An 18120-nucleotide genomic window follows, 5' to 3' on the forward strand; every position below is an offset into this window, starting at 1 on the left:
CAAATATTCTGATTTCATGTTATTGTACGATATTTAAATAAGTGTTTTTAGAAAACTTTATTTGTGATATTTTCATTGCAAATATTTTAAATGATCAGTTTATTGTTATTGCAATTTGAAGGTTTCTATTTAATTAAGAAAATTTTTATTTTTCGCAAATTTTAAAATAGTTAAAATTACGGTACGTTACACTTTCAGTAGAGAACATACTAAGTCATTTAAACTTCAATACGGAGAATCTTTTTCAATCTTACATTTTTTGAAACTTATATGCATTTATTCTAAAAAAAAAAGATGATCACGAGGTGCCGATGATTTGTATTTCAAATTATTTGCCCAAATAGGCTGCCCTATGGGTTAAGGTTCTAAGAGTTGTTCTTGTCTTGTTTCTTGTGGAGTTCGAATTCACGGGAAGCTTTTCTTTCTTTCATGTTGTGGCCATTAGAAATTGAGGGAATAAATATTACATATTTCAATAATATAATATGAATAATGTTAAATGTATATCCATATAGGCATAAACTTGTGTGAGACGATCTCACGAGTCGTATTTTTTGAGACGAATCTCTTATCTGTGTCATCCATGAAAAAATATTACTTTTTATGCTAAAAGTATTACTTTTTATTGTGAATATAAGTAGGATTGACTCGTCTCACGGATAAAGATCCGTGAGACCGTCTCACATGAGACCTACTCATCCATATATCAATCGCTACATCAGTATTTATTATTATTATATCGCAAGATTTTATTCAATAAATCGCGAGATATTGATTAAAAAGAACAAGTTTCAAATTGTTCCTCATTTGAGTAGGTCTTTTGTGATACGGTCTCACTAATATTTGTCTGTGAGACGGGTCAACCTAACCGATATTCACAATAAAAAGTAATACTCTTAGCATAAAAACTATTACTTTTTCATAGATGACCCAAATAAGATATCCGTTTTACAAAATACAACCTATGAGGCCGTCTCACAAAAGTTTTTGTCTTCTCATTTTGGACCCTGATGAGCTGAGATTAGGAGTGTAAGCGAGTCGATTCGAGCTCGAGTATCATACTACTCGAGTTTGAATCATTTTAAATTTTTAAGCTCGAAGTCGATTGAATATTCAGTTTCAAGATCAATCTCGACTTGTGAAAATATCGAGTTATTCGAGCTCAAAAAGATCGAAATCGATAGTTTTTATGGCAAAATTTTAAGTTTTAATTAATTTCCAAAATTCAGCTGGGACATTTGAATACTAATGATTTATGATTCATGTAGAATCCAACTCCATCTAATACCAGTATTTTGATAAGTGCGAACTCAATAAAAATGATATATATTTAATATTTATTATTATTATTATTACTATTATTATTATTATTATTATTATTATATGTATTATTTCATTTCAAAATTCTCACCCAATTTATTAATTTTAAATTTTTATTTTAAAATATTAATTTTAAATTTTTTTCATTTCAAAATTCTCACCCAATTTATTAATTTTAAATTTTTATTTTAAAAATATTAATTTTAAATTTTTATTTTAAATTTTTAAATATAAATTTATATAATTATTATTACATTCCATGGGTAAATTCAAATTCTTCCAAAATAAAGTGATTCACTTGCAAATACTGGTCATCGGTCCCTTCCATCCAAACACAATCTTGATTCCCTCTTTTGTCCTTTTGATTGATTTGATTAACTTCTCATACGAACCCTAGCGAGTCAAAAAATTCCCTTAATTCTTTTCCAGCGAGATCGGAGTTCTTAGATCTTCAGGTGAATAGATCCTCTTCTCCCCCTGATTTTACATGGAATAAATTATTCTTGCCCTTGTATATATGTGTATACGCGATTCACGGAAGGTTTTCTTTATGATCACGAAACATTACGTATCGATTTGTATAGCTTGCTTGTTTTCTGACTTTCGTATGGCTTCTGCTGGATGTTTTTAAAATTATCCGTTCAGTAATTTATTAAAAACTGTCAGATATGTTGATGGACCTGTAAAAGCCCTTGCATTTAGTCAAGGAGCTGGTGAGATCCGATGTAATTTTTTCTTTTGATCGGTTGGATTCAAATCATGATTCCTTGTGTTTTGAAATTATTGTTGGTGATATGACAGTAGTACCATTATATCCTTTCCGAGAACTGCTGAATTTCACTATTTGGATTTATCTTTATAAATGCACGGTCGCTAGTGGAGTTGAGGGCTCCTCTCGTCCCAGCTATAATGAACATTCTACCACTGGCATAATAATGGAGGATTGAAGGTGAGTTATGATGTAAAAGGAAGGATTTAGTCAGGCGCTGAACTTTAATTTGTGCAGTTATCTTGGAAATTCAAATACATCTTTTGGTTTTTTGGTAGTTGCTAAATGGTTTTTTTAGGGTGCCTAGCTCATGATAATATTGTCTGAGAACATCAATTTTTCGTTGATATAAAATTATGATGTTTTGCAGCTTCGTTTTATGTTTGTAAATTACTAAGTATTCTTTTGTGAATTCAACAGGAATAATGTCTCTTGTTCAATCTGTCAGGCAGCAAGGTGGCCATTTTCACAATTATTATATGCCATCTATTGGTGTAAACCGCACCATGAACACTAGGGAAATTGCTGGTGCTTGTAACTACGACCATAACAACGATAGTCATGCATACAATGCCAATTTCTATACGAGGAATTATAATTATTCCCATGATTACTCTCTCAATATTAGGCTGGATGGACCTAATTATAGCTGTGCTTGGACTGATGCTGCACCTTCTTCAAAAAGAAGAAAGATCTCAACTTTCCCTTGTAAAAGCACTGGTAGACCTTATCAGGAACAAAATCAATATGAAAATCATATTGTAAATAATACGAATCAGTGTGAATATGCACCGTTTGAGTACCCTTTTGCTGACCGCAATACCCGTCCAGTATTTGATGACAGTTCAACTGTCATTGCTGCTAATAGACATGATGGTGTCAGTGTTTATACTTCTTCTACATCTAAACGAGATCGATCAAAGCTTGAGGATGAAGAACTCGTTCTTATGTCAAAAGATGAGATAGAGAGGTGCTCTCCCTCAAGAAAAGATGGTATTGATGTTGTACAGGAGGCACATCTGCGGTACTCATATTGTGATTTCCTTCAGAATCTTGGAGCTCGGCTTGATATGTGAGTTTCTCAGCTTGCTTGATAATTTCATGTGGTCTGCTAAAAGATTCTTCAGTGTGCAACTATAAGATTTATCTTATCACTGTATTGAATATTCTGGTTTGACAATCATTGTTTTAAGGAGTGTTCTCAAAATCGGATTGGATTGGCCGGTTCGACCGAGAACCGGTCACAGGTCCGGTCCGGAAAACACTCAACACCCGTTCTAGCGGTCAAACCGGTTCAACCGATTTTCGATTTTTTTGGAAAATAATTTTCTTACTTTAAAACCTTAAATTTAATATTTGATTATATATACACATGATTATTTGGAATTTGGACTTCGTTAAAAATATTATTTTAATAGCACTATTTTTTATTTAATCTATTTTTTTTTGTTCTAAAAAAATATATAAGTATAATTGGTATTTTGAATTTATGCATATAGTTTAGTTTTTAAACTTTGGTAAATATATATATTTTGTCTATTTATATATATCTTTTAGGTTTTAAAATTTAAAATATATTATTCATTATATTATATTAATATTTTATAATATAACAATACTCCGCTCCGACCATCCGGTTAAACCAGTCCGACCAGTTGTGTCGTTTTTTTAAGGTAGACCGGTTTGATCATCGGTCCGGTTATGAAAACATTGGTTTTAAGAACTGATATTTTTGTATTTTTTGCAGCCCACAAACCACGATTGGAACTGCTATGATTCTGTGTCATCGGTTTTTTGTTCGTCGCTCTCATGCCTCTCATGATAGATTCGTGAGTTTTTCTCTCGTTTCCATTTGAATCTACCATGTTTCTTTTGAAATCGAATGGACCATGTTCAAACCGTTAAACTGATCCGATGATAAGATCTTGCATGATTCAAAGAGACTATTCTTATTTTCTAGCATTTGTTGAAATTGTTGGCATGTCATTGCTAAATCTAATTCACTAATATGTAAATGTTGCAGTTGATTGCTACAGCTGTGCTCTTCCTTGCCTCGAAGTCTGAGGAAACGCCTCGCTCTCTCAACGACGTGCTAAGAGCATCATGCGAAATCTTCCACAATCAGGATTTCACTCTTCTTTCATATATGCTCCCAATTGTGAGTAACCTTTCCTGTCTCCCTCATTTTTGCTATAAGTGTCTGCTAATCGACCTTTTTGAGGCAACCTGGCAATGCCATTTTTCACTTTATAAAATCACTTAAAATGCTCATTGTTTTTTATGGTCGTTACCCTTATGTTGATGGTTCTAGAAACTGGAAATATTGTCCTGCGGCTCCTGCCAAACATGCTAATGCGCTAGGGTCTGAGATTGAATTCAATATGACCTAATTTTAAAAATATTGGCCCCACATTCAATCGCTCGAGTCAGTTCTTGTGAACCCATTTTCAAGGAATTTGGTCTAAAATGAGATCTTGTGAAGCTTGCATAGGCAGATTAGGTTACACTTTTCCATGTGTATTAAAATCTAGTCCTATGCATTGTAATGTGAGAATAATCTGTGATGTGTTCAATTACCTGGCCTTTCAGAATTCACTTGTAGAAAAGTAGAGCTGTCATTCATTGAAGCAATTGCTAAAATATTATGTAGATTTTGGGGTAAATTGCTCGTTATGTTCATGTTCTGAGGAGCTCTTGAGTGATCGAGCAGGAAATGATAAACAAATCTGTTAGTAAGATATTTTTTGATGAAATGACAATTTGTTAGCACGGAAGTTTTACTGAAGTTAAACTTAATAATAATCAGTATGAGTTTGCAGGGTTGGTTTGTCAAACAGAGGTTATACTTTCCTTGGGCAGACTTCATGTCCATATACATTTGCCATTCTGACCTTTGAGAATTTTGTTAATTTTTATTTTTCTAATTTTAATTTGATGTTTATTATTTCATAAACTCAGATTATGAGTCACATTGTTGATATGTACATCCTTTGCTGTCTATAGGATTGGTTCGAGCAGTATCGTGAAAGGATAACCGAGGCCGAGCATTTGATATTGACAACCTTAAATTTTGAACTAAATGTGCAGCATCCATATGAATCCCTTACCTCCACACTTCAAAAGTTGGGCTTTTCACAATCAATGCTGGTGAATTTGGCGTTTTGTTTGGTCGGTGAAGGGTAAGTGTACCACATCCATTGTTTTTCCATATTGGTGCTGATTCATTGATTAGCATTTGAATAATATTTGTGTTAAATCATGGCTCTTCAGCTTCAAACTTATAGGATTTAGCTACCATCCTGTGTTTCAACAGCCAAATGTACTCGAGATTCGGAAACCTGGATTTTGTAAAAGGAACCCATTGGTCCAGTCATTTGAGGCGGAATAACTCTGAATTAGTGTTATTTTTTATTTATCGAGTTGCCTGTTAAAATGGTGCTGTATTTCCTCTCTTAACTTTGTAAATTTTTAGGGTGTGATATTGATGTTTTGGATTGCCATATAATTGCAGGGTCTGTAAAGGATTAGCATGCTGACCTTATGATATTAGTAGCTGGAGGTTCATGTGCTGTTCATGAAATGTTTTTTTCCATCTGAAGTTGAACTAGGGATAGTGACTGCTTTTTCCTTGATGACACACTTATGATACATGCGCATCAGCTATAGAAGACAGTTCATGGATGAGTCAACTAATTGGCCATTTGACATTCTGATATTTGTCTTATGGAATTAGTTGTACGGTATATGCCTTTGCCTATTTTCACTGGAAACCATGTAGGATACCTACGAACAGGTTGATGAATTTCTGAAGAAATTTGTGCATAATTTCCCGTTGTTGCTTATAGTTCCATGGGCTATCCATGGTTACTGAACAAAAATTTTCTTCCTTACATTCTAGAAATGGTTTTGAAAAATTCTGAGATTAAATTAACACTGCTCCTCCACATTCAAACCTCCTGCACAAAGAAGGCCTGGTTTTTAAATCCTTTTGAAGCATCTTGTTATTAATTAAACCTTCTACTGACCTCATATTTCATCTTCCAAAGTTTTATAATGAAATTGGATTTTTTTATCATGATAAGCTCGTAGTTTGTGCAAAAATTTGGTAAAGCTTATACCTTATCTATCTTGGATTCCAATCGAAAGATCTTCCGATTTATGCACTGGGGAGAAGCTTCTGTCCATGCGAAATCCCCCTGTACCCAGAAACCCAGTATGGCAGGCAGTAGACCAATTAATCATGCTTTTTTTTTCTCGCAGTTTATCTACCGTGTCAAAGAAAAAGAATCCAGGATTTGTTGAATTTCAAGTTTTATCATATGTAACTGGTAAAAAATTAAGGTGGGGGAAATAGGCACTTTTCACAGCTTTTGCTGTTGACAGCAAAATCTTCTTGAAGTTCAAGGCAATGATTTTTATTTTCTGTTGTCATGGGGTTTGGTTTTGTAAATTTCATCTCTTTCTTTGGTTTCTATCATCACAATTGCGTATAATTCAGATAGATACTTGAAAGTTATAGCAAGAAATCATGTTTGGTTGGGATGTTGCCTGTGATACCCCCTCCCAGATAAAAGAGAATATGTAAAAAATGGATAAGTAAAATACGGTTAAAAAGAATAACAAAATGTTTTTGACAGTAATAAAGGTAAATATTTTTTTATCTTGTAGTTTTTTTACCCTCACTGTGCCAGTGAAAGGAGTAGTTTTATAGAATCTTCCGAAGATATTTCTGTATAGTGGTAGGCTTTTATTTTTAGGTATTGGCAACACATTGTATGGATTAGTATCATATGTAGTTTTCTATGTGACTAGTGCTGTTTTATTGCATGACTCCCTTCAGCTTGGTCCGTTGAGGAAAATGTGTATTTGCTTACTTTTTAACCTTGTCATAGAACATAAACTTTATTTGGTTATCTACCATTGCCACATGGTTATGGCCTAGCTAGAAATTTTAACTGGAAAGGATTCCGATTTCTGGATGCACTAACTTTGTTGGTGGTTACTCCATAAAGATTGTGAGATGAATGATGCTACCATGAAAATTGCTTGCTGTATGGTCCACAAGGGAATTATTAACTATGCTCAGAAATAGGTTGTTCAGGCATTCGAGAAGCTGACCAATTGTTATGACGTAGTGCACAGATTAAGGGTTATGGACTGAATGACGAATTTGATTGTGTCTTGATCAAGCCTTCTTTCTCACGAGGATTTTTTTTGAAGTTAAAGAATCTATGATAATCATGGCTTGTTACTTGTGGTTTCACCCTGTGATAGATTTGTTTTCATAGATTAGTTGAAAAAAGTAGCAGTTGAGGTATTGTCTAATATCGGGAAAATTTCTATGCTAATTTTTTTTATTGTGTAAGGTTTTTTTGTGTCATTTATTTGTTTTAGGTCTATATCCAGCATATGCTGTTACATATTTTGGCAGTGTTGGTTTTTTCTTGTCCCAATAGATATGGCTCTTTGCATTGCTTGGCATCCTACCTGTGATCTCCAAAATCGTTCTTGTCTCTACCAAAAAATTATTTATTTAATTTATTTTGACATTTTTTGTGTATGAAAATTCTCCTAAGTATTTTAGGTACTTCTATCGCTGATTATTATTTATTTTTAACAAATCTATAAATAAGATTTTCTTGGTAATAGTTATCATATGAACTCAGTATTGGATTCATGATTTTTGGACACATAATTTGAAGTTTGTTTCTTGCAATTCTATTGATTTGGGCATCCAAGAACTTCAATATTTTAACAATACATGCTTCCATTGGACTATTGAGATGTGCATACTACATTCTTGTCCAAATAGCTCTCATCCTTTTCTCAGGAAGCGTAGAAATATTTTTTTCCTTTCATTATACAAGTTATCATGTCCTTAGTTGTTTTCTATTTCAGAAATATTTCAAAATCAAAATTCAACTGACTAATTACATTTTCCCATCTAAAATATATAGATAAATGCTATTGCATGATCCATTCATTTCTTCCTGATCAATGAAGGAATTTCAATTCAATTGACGTATCCCTACCTGACGATTAAATAAAACTTGACATATTTATAGTACCATCTGCATGTTTGCCAGCCTAATTTATTCTTGATCATATAATTAGTTCAGCGAATCTGTATTTTATCTCTCAAAGGTGTGCAGTAATTCTGCTTGAACAATTTTTTCAATACACAAAGGCCATTTAAGGTCGCATTGTTCGTTCGTTCCTCCATTAAAATTTGTGGAGATTTTGGTCATGGCGAGGGAGTTTTAGCTTCCTGCAGCATATGGTGCTGCTTCTTGTATGCCAAATCAGTATGTGTCAGTATAACAAAGCTGCAGAGGTGGAACAGGAGTTGATAGTTCTGTAGATGGTGTGACATGTTTTCTAATTTAAGATACTCAATCAACTGTCTGCAGAAGAATCTTGGATTTTTCCGACTCTGTTGCTGATTTTTTAGTTGGTAAGGGAATGCTGCTTTGGTTCACTATTGGCTTTTTAGAAATGGAATTTGTCTTTAATGTCTTCTCGCACTTCTACTTTGTTGATTGTGAATATGTTCATCAGCTAGGGCGACAATTTCAGTTCAATTGTTATCATTGCTCCAGATGGTTTGTTTTATTCATTAGTCCTCTTATCTATATACGGGAATGATTGTTCTTTTTAATTCTTCGATTCGCTGGGGATTTGTTTTGATGTGGTATTTTGTTTTTTGCAGGCTTCGAAGCTCACTGTGGCTTCAGTTTAAACCTCACCAGATTGCTGCTGGTGCTGCATATCTTGCTGCCAAGTTTTTAAATATGAATCTTGCCTCCTGCCACAATGTTTGGGAGGAATTCCATACATCACCATCTGTACTCAAAGGTAAAGAGTTTTAATGCTTGCATCTGATTGTGCTTCCATCTATTTTAAACTCGTTTACTTGATGTATTTCTAGCAAATATCCGCTGCTCTGTAACTTAGGCAAACAGAAAAACTGTAACTTAGGCAAACACAAAAAAAACTGGCTTTAACGATGGGGTAGCTTTATAGGATTCCTGATGTGAGGAAGTTTCATGCGTATATTATAGTCATTTGATAGGATTAAACTATTATTTTTTTTGTCTCTGTTTCAGTTCGATTTAGTTGTCGTCTTCTGTATAAGCCTTATTGTTAAAAGTAATTCACACCAGCTACATCTATCTTTTATCTCAACAACCAAATTTTGTTCAGAATTAGAGTGATTGCCAATCGCTGAATCTATGTTTAAAAGTTAATTTTAGCTTCTCTATCCTCCAGCTTGAATCTTCTATACTTATCTCAGTCATATGTGTCTCTAAAATTATAACTATACCATGTTGAATGCATGGTCTATCAATTGCCTCTTCCCATACTTTTATCTAGTATGCTTGTCTCTAGTTCGATTAAATCTTGTATGACCACTTATGCACCTCAACATTTGCTTCCTGCTAAAATAATCATCAAAATATGTCGTCTGGTCTCAGCGGAGACGAAAGTTATTCATGAAAGAATACCCAATGATGTATATATTCTGAATACTTGGCTCATTCGTTTAAATTTCTCTATGCCCTTTCTTTTAGATATCTGGTTTTCGACTCTTACACATTGAGGTTCTTTGTTGCAGATGTTGCTTATCAGTTGATGGAACTCTTATAGAATACCAAGTGAAGTACATGTGAGAAGAAGCAGTTAATGTAGTTGCCTGTGTCATTAGCACGGCGAGTTGCTCTATACCATTTGACATTTGTTGTCATTTTACTGACTCTAAACCATTTTGGGATTCAGGAAATTGTATTTCTGGCTTTTTTTTTTGGGTGAGAACCTAAGTTCAGTAAAATGTTACAAACCTCCCGTTGTTTGTGGCGAGGTGTTTAGGAGTAATTTCCACGACCAACTTGATCGGGGAGATATAATATATTTGAACATTGAGTGTTTATTTTTCATGGGAGTTGGTAAAATATTGGTTAGATTACATAAACACTTGTATCTTTTTATTTTCCTTCACCTTTAACCTTTTCCTTGTTTGTGTCGTCCCTTCGGATATCTTAATGTTTCCTCTTTGTCTAACCATCTCTTTGTGCATCATGGGTTTACCAGTCATTTCATGCACAACCTTCAATCTCGAACAATCGTGTGAGATATAGAAAACCTCCATATATTATAGCATTCCAATTTGCATCATTAGTATTGTTGCCCAACTTGTGCTCCTTGGCCCTCGTCGTAAAAATAATTTATTAGTTTTTATACTTGATTGGGATGTATTGAATGGTATAAATTAATGCTAATTCTTATTGAAAGGAGATAACATACCTCGGGAGCTGATAAAAAAAAAGTGTGTGTGTCTTGTGAATTCAATTGTTTATAACTGGATAAAAAATATGATACATAGATATTTTGTGATGGAGACAAGCTTGTAGAACTAGAAAGGTTAAGAAGCAGAAATACATTTTGACAATTTATTAGTTAATACTTCTAACATTTTATATTGATTATAAATTCATAACAATTTCAAAGTTATTTTTTTTTTAATGAACAATATTCATTAAATAGGTAAAAGAGAGAAAAGTTTGAAACACACTAGGCATCCCCAGGAATATCCACATCCTACGAAATCATAAACATGTACNGGTTAAACCAGTCCGACCAGTTGTGTCGTTTTTTTAAGGTAGACCGGTTTGATCATCGGTCCGGTTATGAAAACATTGGTTTTAAGAACTGATATTTTTGTATTTTTTGCAGCCCACAAACCACGATTGGAACTGCTATGATTCTGTGTCATCGGTTTTTTGTTCGTCGCTCTCATGCCTCTCATGATAGATTCGTGAGTTTTTCTCTCGTTTCCATTTGAATCTACCATGTTTCTTTTGAAATCGAATGGACCATGTTCAAACCGTTAAACTGATCCGATGATAAGATCTTGCATGATTCAAAGAGACTATTCTTATTTTCTAGCATTTGTTGAAATTGTTGGCATGTCATTGCTAAATCTAATTCACTAATATGTAAATGTTGCAGTTGATTGCTACAGCTGTGCTCTTCCTTGCCTCGAAGTCTGAGGAAACGCCTCGCTCTCTCAACGACGTGCTAAGAGCATCATGCGAAATCTTCCACAATCAGGATTTCACTCTTCTTTCATATATGCTCCCAATTGTGAGTAACCTTTCCTGTCTCCCTCATTTTTGCTATAAGTGTCTGCTAATCGACCTTTTTGAGGCAACCTGGCAATGCCATTTTTCACTTTATAAAATCACTTAAAATGCTCATTGTTTTTTATGGTCGTTACCCTTATGTTGATGGTTCTAGAAACTGGAAATATTGTCCTGCGGCTCCTGCCAAACATGCTAATGCGCTAGGGTCTGAGATTGAATTCAATATGACCTAATTTTAAAAATATTGGCCCCACATTCAATCGCTCGAGTCAGTTCTTGTGAACCCATTTTCAAGGAATTTGGTCTAAAATGAGATCTTGTGAAGCTTGCATAGGCAGATTAGGTTACACTTTTCCATGTGTATTAAAATCTAGTCCTATGCATTGTAATGTGAGAATAATCTGTGATGTGTTCAATTACCTGGCCTTTCAGAATTCACTTGTAGAAAAGTAGAGCTGTCATTCATTGAAGCAATTGCTAAAATATTATGTAGATTTTGGGGTAAATTGCTCGTTATGTTCATGTTCTGAGGAGCTCTTGAGTGATCGAGCAGGAAATGATAAACAAATCTGTTAGTAAGATATTTTTTGATGAAATGACAATTTGTTAGCACGGAAGTTTTACTGAAGTTAAACTTAATAATAATCAGTATGAGTTTGCAGGGTTGGTTTGTCAAACAGAGGTTATACTTTCCTTGGGCAGACTTCATGTCCATATACATTTGCCATTCTGACCTTTGAGAATTTTGTTAATTTTTATTTTTCTAATTTTAATTTGATGTTTATTATTTCATAAACTCAGATTATGAGTCACATTGTTGATATGTACATCCTTTGCTGTCTATAGGATTGGTTCGAGCAGTATCGTGAAAGGATAACCGAGGCCGAGCATTTGATATTGACAACCTTAAATTTTGAACTAAATGTGCAGCATCCATATGAATCCCTTACCTCCACACTTCAAAAGTTGGGCTTTTCACAATCAATGCTGGTGAATTTGGCATTTTGTTTGGTCGGTGAAGGGTAAGTGTACCACATCCATTGTTTTTCCATATTGGTGCTGATTCATTGATTAGCATTTGAATAATATTTGTGTTAAATCATGGCTCTTCAGCTTCAAACTTATAGGATTTAGCTACCATCCTGTGTTTCAACAGCCAAATGTACTCGAGATTCGGAAACCTGGATTTTGTAAAAGGAACCCATTGGTCCAGTCATTTGAGGCGGAATAACTCTGAATTAGTGTTATTTTTTATTTATCGAGTTGCCTGTTAAAATGGTGCTGTATTTCCTCTCTTAACTTTGTAAATTTTTAGGGTGTGATATTGATGTTTTGGATTGCCATATAATTGCAGGGTCTGTAAAGGATTAGCATGCTGACCTTATGATATTAGTAGCTGGAGGTTCATGTGCTGTTCATGAAATGTTTTTTTCCATCTGAAGTTGAACTAGGGATAGTGACTGCTTTTTCCTTGATGACACACTTATGATACATGCGCATCAGCTATAGAAGACAGTTCATGGATGAGTCAACTAATTGGCCATTTGACATTCTGATATTTGTCTTATGGAATTAGTTGTACGGTATATGCCTTTGCCTATTTTCACTGGAAACCATGTAGGATACCTACGAACAGGTTGATGAATTTCTGAAGAAATTTGTGCATAATTTCCCGTTGTTGCTTATAGTTCCATGGGCTATCCATGGTTACTGAACAAAAATTTTCTTCCTTACATTCTAGAAATGGTTTTGAAAAATTCTGAGATTAAATTAACACTGCTCCTCCACATTCAAACCTCCTGCACAAAGAAGGCCTGGTTTTTAAATCCTTTTGAAGCATCTTGTTATTAATTAAACCTTCTACTGACCTCATATTTCATCTTCCAAAGTTTTATAATGAAATTGGATTTTTTTATCATGATAAGCTCGTAGTTTGTGCAAAAATTTGGTAAAGCTTATACCTTATCTATCTTGGATTCCAATCGAAAGATCTTCCGATTTATGCACTGGGGAGAAGCTTCTGTCCATGCGAAATCCCCCTGTACCCAGAAACCCAGTATGGCAGGCAGTAGACCAATTAATCATGCTTTTTTTTTCTCGCAGTTTATCTACCGTGTCAAAGAAAAAGAATCCAGGATTTGTTGAATTTCAAGTTTTATCATATGTAACTGGTAAAAAATTAAGGTGGGGGAAATAGGCACTTTTCACAGCTTTTGCTGTTGACAGCAAAATCTTCTTGAAGTTCAAGGCAATGATTTTTATTTTCTGTTGTCATGGGGTTTGGTTTTGTAAATTTCATCTCTTTCTTTGGTTTCTATCATCACAATTGCGTATAATTCAGATAGATACTTGAAAGTTATAGCAAGAAATCATGTTTGGTTGGGATGTTGCCTGTGATACCCCCTCCCAGATAAAAGAGAATATGTAAAAAATGGATAAGTAAAATACGGTTAAAAAGAATAACAAAATGTTTTTGACAGTAATAAAGGTAAATATTTTTTTATCTTGTAGTTTTTTTACCCTCACTGTGCCAGTGAAAGGAGTAGTTTTATAGAATCTTCCGAAGATATTTCTGTATAGTGGTAGGCTTTTATTTTTAGGTATTGGCAACACATTGTATGGATTAGTATCATATGTAGTTTTCTATGTGACTAGTGCTGTTTTATTGCATGACTCCCTTCAGCTTGGTCCGTTGAGGAAAATGTGTATTTGCTTACTTTTTAACCTTGTCATAGAACATAAACTTTATTTGGTTATCTACCATTGCCACATGGTTATGGCCTAGCTAGAAATTTTAACTGGAAAGGATTCCGATTTCTGGATGCACTAACTTTGTTGGTGGTTACTCCATAAAGATTGTGAGATGAATGATGCTACCATGAAAATTGCTTGCTGTATGGTCCACAAGGGAATTATTAACTATGCTCAGAAATAGGTTGTTCAGGCATTCGAGAAGCTGACCAATTGTTATGACGTAGTGCACAGATTAAGGGTTATGGACTGAATGACGAATTTGATTGTGTCTTGATCAAGCCTTCTTTCTCACGAGGATTTTTTTTGAAGTTAAAGAATCTATGATAATCATGGCTTGTTACTTGTGGTTTCACCCTGTGATAGATTTGTTTTCATAGATTAGTTGAAAAAAGTAGCAGTTGAGGTATTGTCTAATATCGGGAAAATTTCTATGCTAATTTTTTTTATTGTGTAAGGTTTTTTTGTGTCATTTATTTGTTTTAGGTCTATATCCAGCATATGCTGTTACATATTTTGGCAGTGTTGGTTTTTTCTTGTCCCAATAGATATGGCTCTTTGCATTGCTTGGCATCCTACCTGTGATCTCCAAAATCGTTCTTGTCTCTACCAAAAAATTATTTATTTAATTTATTTTGACATTTTTTGTGTATGAAAATTCTCCTAAGTATTTTAGGTACTTCTATCGCTGATTATTATTTATTTTTAACAAATCTATAAATAAGATTTTCTTGGTAATAGTTATCATATGAACTCAGTATTGGATTCATGATTTTTGGACACATAATTTGAAGTTTGTTTCTTGCAATTCTATTGATTTGGGCATCCAAGAACTTCAATATTTTAACAATACATGCTTCCATTGGACTATTGAGATGTGCATACTACATTCTTGTCCAAATAGCTCTCATCCTTTTCTCAGGAAGCGTAGAAATATTTTTTTCCTTTCATTATACAAGTTATCATGTCCTTAGTTGTTTTCTATTTCAGAAATATTTCAAAATCAAAATTCAACTGACTAATTACATTTTCCCATCTAAAATATATAGATAAATGCTATTGCATGATCCATTCATTTCTTCCTGATCAATGAAGGAATTTCAATTCAATTGACGTATCCCTACCTGACGATTAAATAAAACTTGACATATTTATAGTACCATCTGCATGTTTGCCAGCCTAATTTATTCTTGATCATATAATTAGTTCAGCGAATCTGTATTTTATCTCTCAAAGGTGTGCAGTAATTCTGCTTGAACAATTTTTTCAATACACAAAGGCCATTTAAGGTCGCATTGTTCGTTCGTTCCTCCATTAAAATTTGTGGAGATTTTGGTCATGGCGAGGGAGTTTTAGCTTCCTGCAGCATATGGTGCTGCTTCTTGTATGCCAAATCAGTATGTGTCAGTATAACAAAGCTGCAGAGGTGGAACAGGAGTTGATAGTTCTGTAGATGGTGTGACATGTTTTCTAATTTAAGATACTCAATCAACTGTCTGCAGAAGAATCTTGGATTTTTCCGACTCTGTTGCTGATTTTTTAGTTGGTAAGGGAATGCTGCTTTGGTTCACTATTGGCTTTTTAGAAATGGAATTTGTCTTTAATGTCTTCTCGCACTTCTACTTTGTTGATTGTGAATATGTTCATCAGCTAGGGCGACAATTTCAGTTCAATTGTTATCATTGCTCCAGATGGTTTGTTTTATTCATTAGTCCTCTTATCTATATACGGGAATGATTGTTCTTTTTAATTCTTCGATTCGCTGGGGATTTGTTTTGATGTGGTATTTTGTTTTTTGCAGGCTTCGAAGCTCACTGTGGCTTCAGTTTAAACCTCACCAGATTGCTGCTGGTGCTGCATATCTTGCTGCCAAGTTTTTAAATATGAATCTTGCCTCCTGCCACAATGTTTGGGAGGAATTCCATACATCACCATCTGTACTCAAAGGTAAAGAGTTTTAATGCTTGCATCTGATTGTGCTTCCATCTATTTTAAACTCGTTTACTTGATGTATTTCTAGCAAATATCCGCTGCTCTGTAACTTAGGCAAACAGAAAAACTGTAACTTAGGCAAACACAAAAAAAACTGGCTTTAACGATGGGGTAGCTTTATAGGATTCCTGATGTGAGGAAGTTTCATGCGTATATTATAGTCATTTGATAGGATTAAACTATTATTTTTTTTGTCTCTGTTTCAGTTCGATTTAGTTGTCGTCTTCTGTATAAGCCTTATTGTTAAAAGTAATTCACACCAGCTACATCTATCTTTTATCTCAACAACCAAATTTTGTTCAGAATTAGAGTGATTGCCAATCGCTGAATCTATGTTTAAAAGTTAATTTTAGCTTCTCTATCCTCCAGCTTGAATCTTCTATACTTATCTCAGTCATATGTGTCTCTAAAATTATAACTATACCATGTTGAATGCATGGTCTATCAATTGCCTCTTCCCATACTTTTATCTAGTATGCTTGTCTCTAGTTCGATTAAATCTTGTATGACCACTTATGCACCTCAACATTTGCTTCCTGCTAAAATAATCATCAAAATATGTCGTCTGGTCTCAGCGGAGACGAAAGTTATTCATGAAAGAATACCCAATGATGTATATATTCTGAATACTTGGCTCATTCGTTTAAATTTCTCTATGCCCTTTCTTTTAGATATCTGGTTTTCGACTCTTACACATTGAGGTTCTTTGTTGCAGATGTTGCTTATCAGTTGATGGAACTCTTATAGAATACCAAGTGAAGTACATGTGAGAAGAAGCAGTTAATGTAGTTGCCTGTGTCATTAGCACGGCGAGTTGCTCTATACCATTTGACATTTGTTGTCATTTTACTGACTCTAAACCATTTTGGGATTCAGGAAATTGTATTTCTGGCTTTTTTTTTTGGGTGAGAACCTAAGTTCAGTAAAATGTTACAAACCTCCCGTTGTTTGTGGCGAGGTGTTTAGGAGTAATTTCCACGACCAACTTGATCGGGGAGATATAATATATTTGAACATTGAGTGTTTATTTTTCATGGGAGTTGGTAAAATATTGGTTAGATTACATAAACACTTGTATCTTTTTATTTTCCTTCACCTTTAACCTTTTCCTTGTTTGTGTCGTCCCTTCGGATATCTTAATGTTTCCTCTTTGTCTAACCATCTCTTTGTGCATCATGGGTTTACCAGTCATTTCATGCACAACCTTCAATCTCGAACAATCGTGTGAGATATAGAAAACCTCCATATATTATAGCATTCCAATTTGCATCATTAGTATTGTTGCCCAACTTGTGCTCCTTGGCCCTCGTCGTAAAAATAATTTATTAGTTTTTATACTTGATTGGGATGTATTGAATGGTATAAATTAATGCTAATTCTTATTGAAAGGAGATAACATACCTCGGGAGCTGATAAAAAAAAAGTGTGTGTGTCTTGTGAATTCAATTGTTTATAACTGGATAAAAAATATGATACATAGATATTTTGTGATGGAGACAAGCTTGTAGAACTAGAAAGGTTAAGAAGCAGAAATACATTTTGACAATTTATTAGTTAATACTTCTAACATTTTATATTGATTATAAATTCATAACAATTTCAAAGTTATTTTTTTTTTAATGAACAATATTCATTAAATAGGTAAAAGAGAGAAAAGTATGAAACACACTAGGCAACCCCAGGAATATCCACATCCTACGAAATCATAAACATGTACATCCTAACAATCAAAACAAATTAACAGAACATAATTAATTGGAAAAATCAATAACTTCTGCAGCACACGGGACGCTTCTAAACACATGAACTTTGATCTTCAATATAACTCCCTGAATATTTGGCGCTTCATTGTCAAAAATCAGTCGGTTTCGGATGCTCCAGATGTGATACACTGTTGCTGCGAGAGCAACACATCGCATTTTATTTAGAAATGAGCTTCCACGGTAGACTCCTCGAAACGCAGTCAAGACAGCCGACGGTGAAGACATGATCTTACGCATTCCAAGCCATGAACGAACATTACTCCATATTGTTTTTGAAGTTGGACATTCGAAGAACAGGTGATTAACAGATTCATCTTTAAGCCGGCATAGAGCACATGACTTGTCTGAAAGGTAAGGCAATCTATCTCGAGTGAGTAATTTTCTA

At 34.1% G+C, this 18120-nt stretch overlaps 2 protein-coding genes across 2 annotated transcripts; both read left to right on the forward strand.

Moving 5' to 3' along the window:
- Window positions 1-1738: 1738 nt before the first annotated feature.
- LOC140961802 (cyclin-T1-3-like) lies at window positions 1739-10091 on the forward strand. The gene is made up of 7 exons (XM_073420504.1): window positions 1739-1775; window positions 2510-3161; window positions 3837-3918; window positions 4113-4247; window positions 5093-5268; window positions 8799-8944; window positions 9705-10091. The coding sequence occupies exons 2-7, from the start codon at window positions 2515-2517 to the stop codon at window positions 9734-9736; spliced, it is 1218 nt and encodes a 405-aa protein (XP_073276605.1). The 5' UTR covers window positions 1739-1775; window positions 2510-2514; the 3' UTR covers window positions 9737-10091.
- Window positions 10092-10774: 683 nt separating this feature from the next.
- LOC140960935 (cyclin-T1-4-like) lies at window positions 10775-17074 on the forward strand. The gene is made up of 5 exons (XM_073419258.1): window positions 10775-10901; window positions 11096-11230; window positions 12076-12251; window positions 15782-15927; window positions 16688-17074. Exons 1-5 carry the CDS (start codon window positions 10845-10847, stop codon window positions 16717-16719), a joined length of 546 nt encoding a protein of 181 aa, XP_073275359.1. The 5' UTR covers window positions 10775-10844; the 3' UTR covers window positions 16720-17074.
- The last annotated feature ends 1046 nt before the right edge of the window (window positions 17075-18120 follow it).

Source organism: Primulina huaijiensis, chromosome 16 (assembly GCF_012295235.1).
Source record: "Primulina huaijiensis isolate GDHJ02 chromosome 16, ASM1229523v2, whole genome shotgun sequence".
NCBI classification, from domain to species: Eukaryota; Viridiplantae; Streptophyta; class Magnoliopsida; order Lamiales; family Gesneriaceae; genus Primulina; species Primulina huaijiensis.

Bases quoted from the DNA above. Each gene is read 5' to 3' on its own strand.
- LOC140961802 (XM_073420504.1), top strand. From the start codon at position 2,515: ATGTCTCTTGTTCAATCTGTCAGGCAGCAAGGTGGCCATTTTCACAAT. The intron at 4,248-5,092 runs GTGAGTAACCTT...TGCTGTCTATAG, and splicing joins TTTCATATATGCTCCCAATT to GATTGGTTCGAGCAGTATCG. The intron at 8,945-9,704 runs GTAAAGAGTTTT...TCTTTGTTGCAG, and splicing joins ATCACCATCTGTACTCAAAG to ATGTTGCTTATCAGTTGATG.
- LOC140960935 (XM_073419258.1), top strand. From the start codon at position 10,845: ATGATTCTGTGTCATCGGTTTTTTGTTCGTCGCTCTCATGCCTCTCAT. The intron at 10,902-11,095 runs GTGAGTTTTTCT...TAAATGTTGCAG, and splicing joins ATGCCTCTCATGATAGATTC to TTGATTGCTACAGCTGTGCT. The intron at 12,252-15,781 runs GTAAGTGTACCA...TGTTTTTTGCAG, and splicing joins TTTTGTTTGGTCGGTGAAGG to GCTTCGAAGCTCACTGTGGC.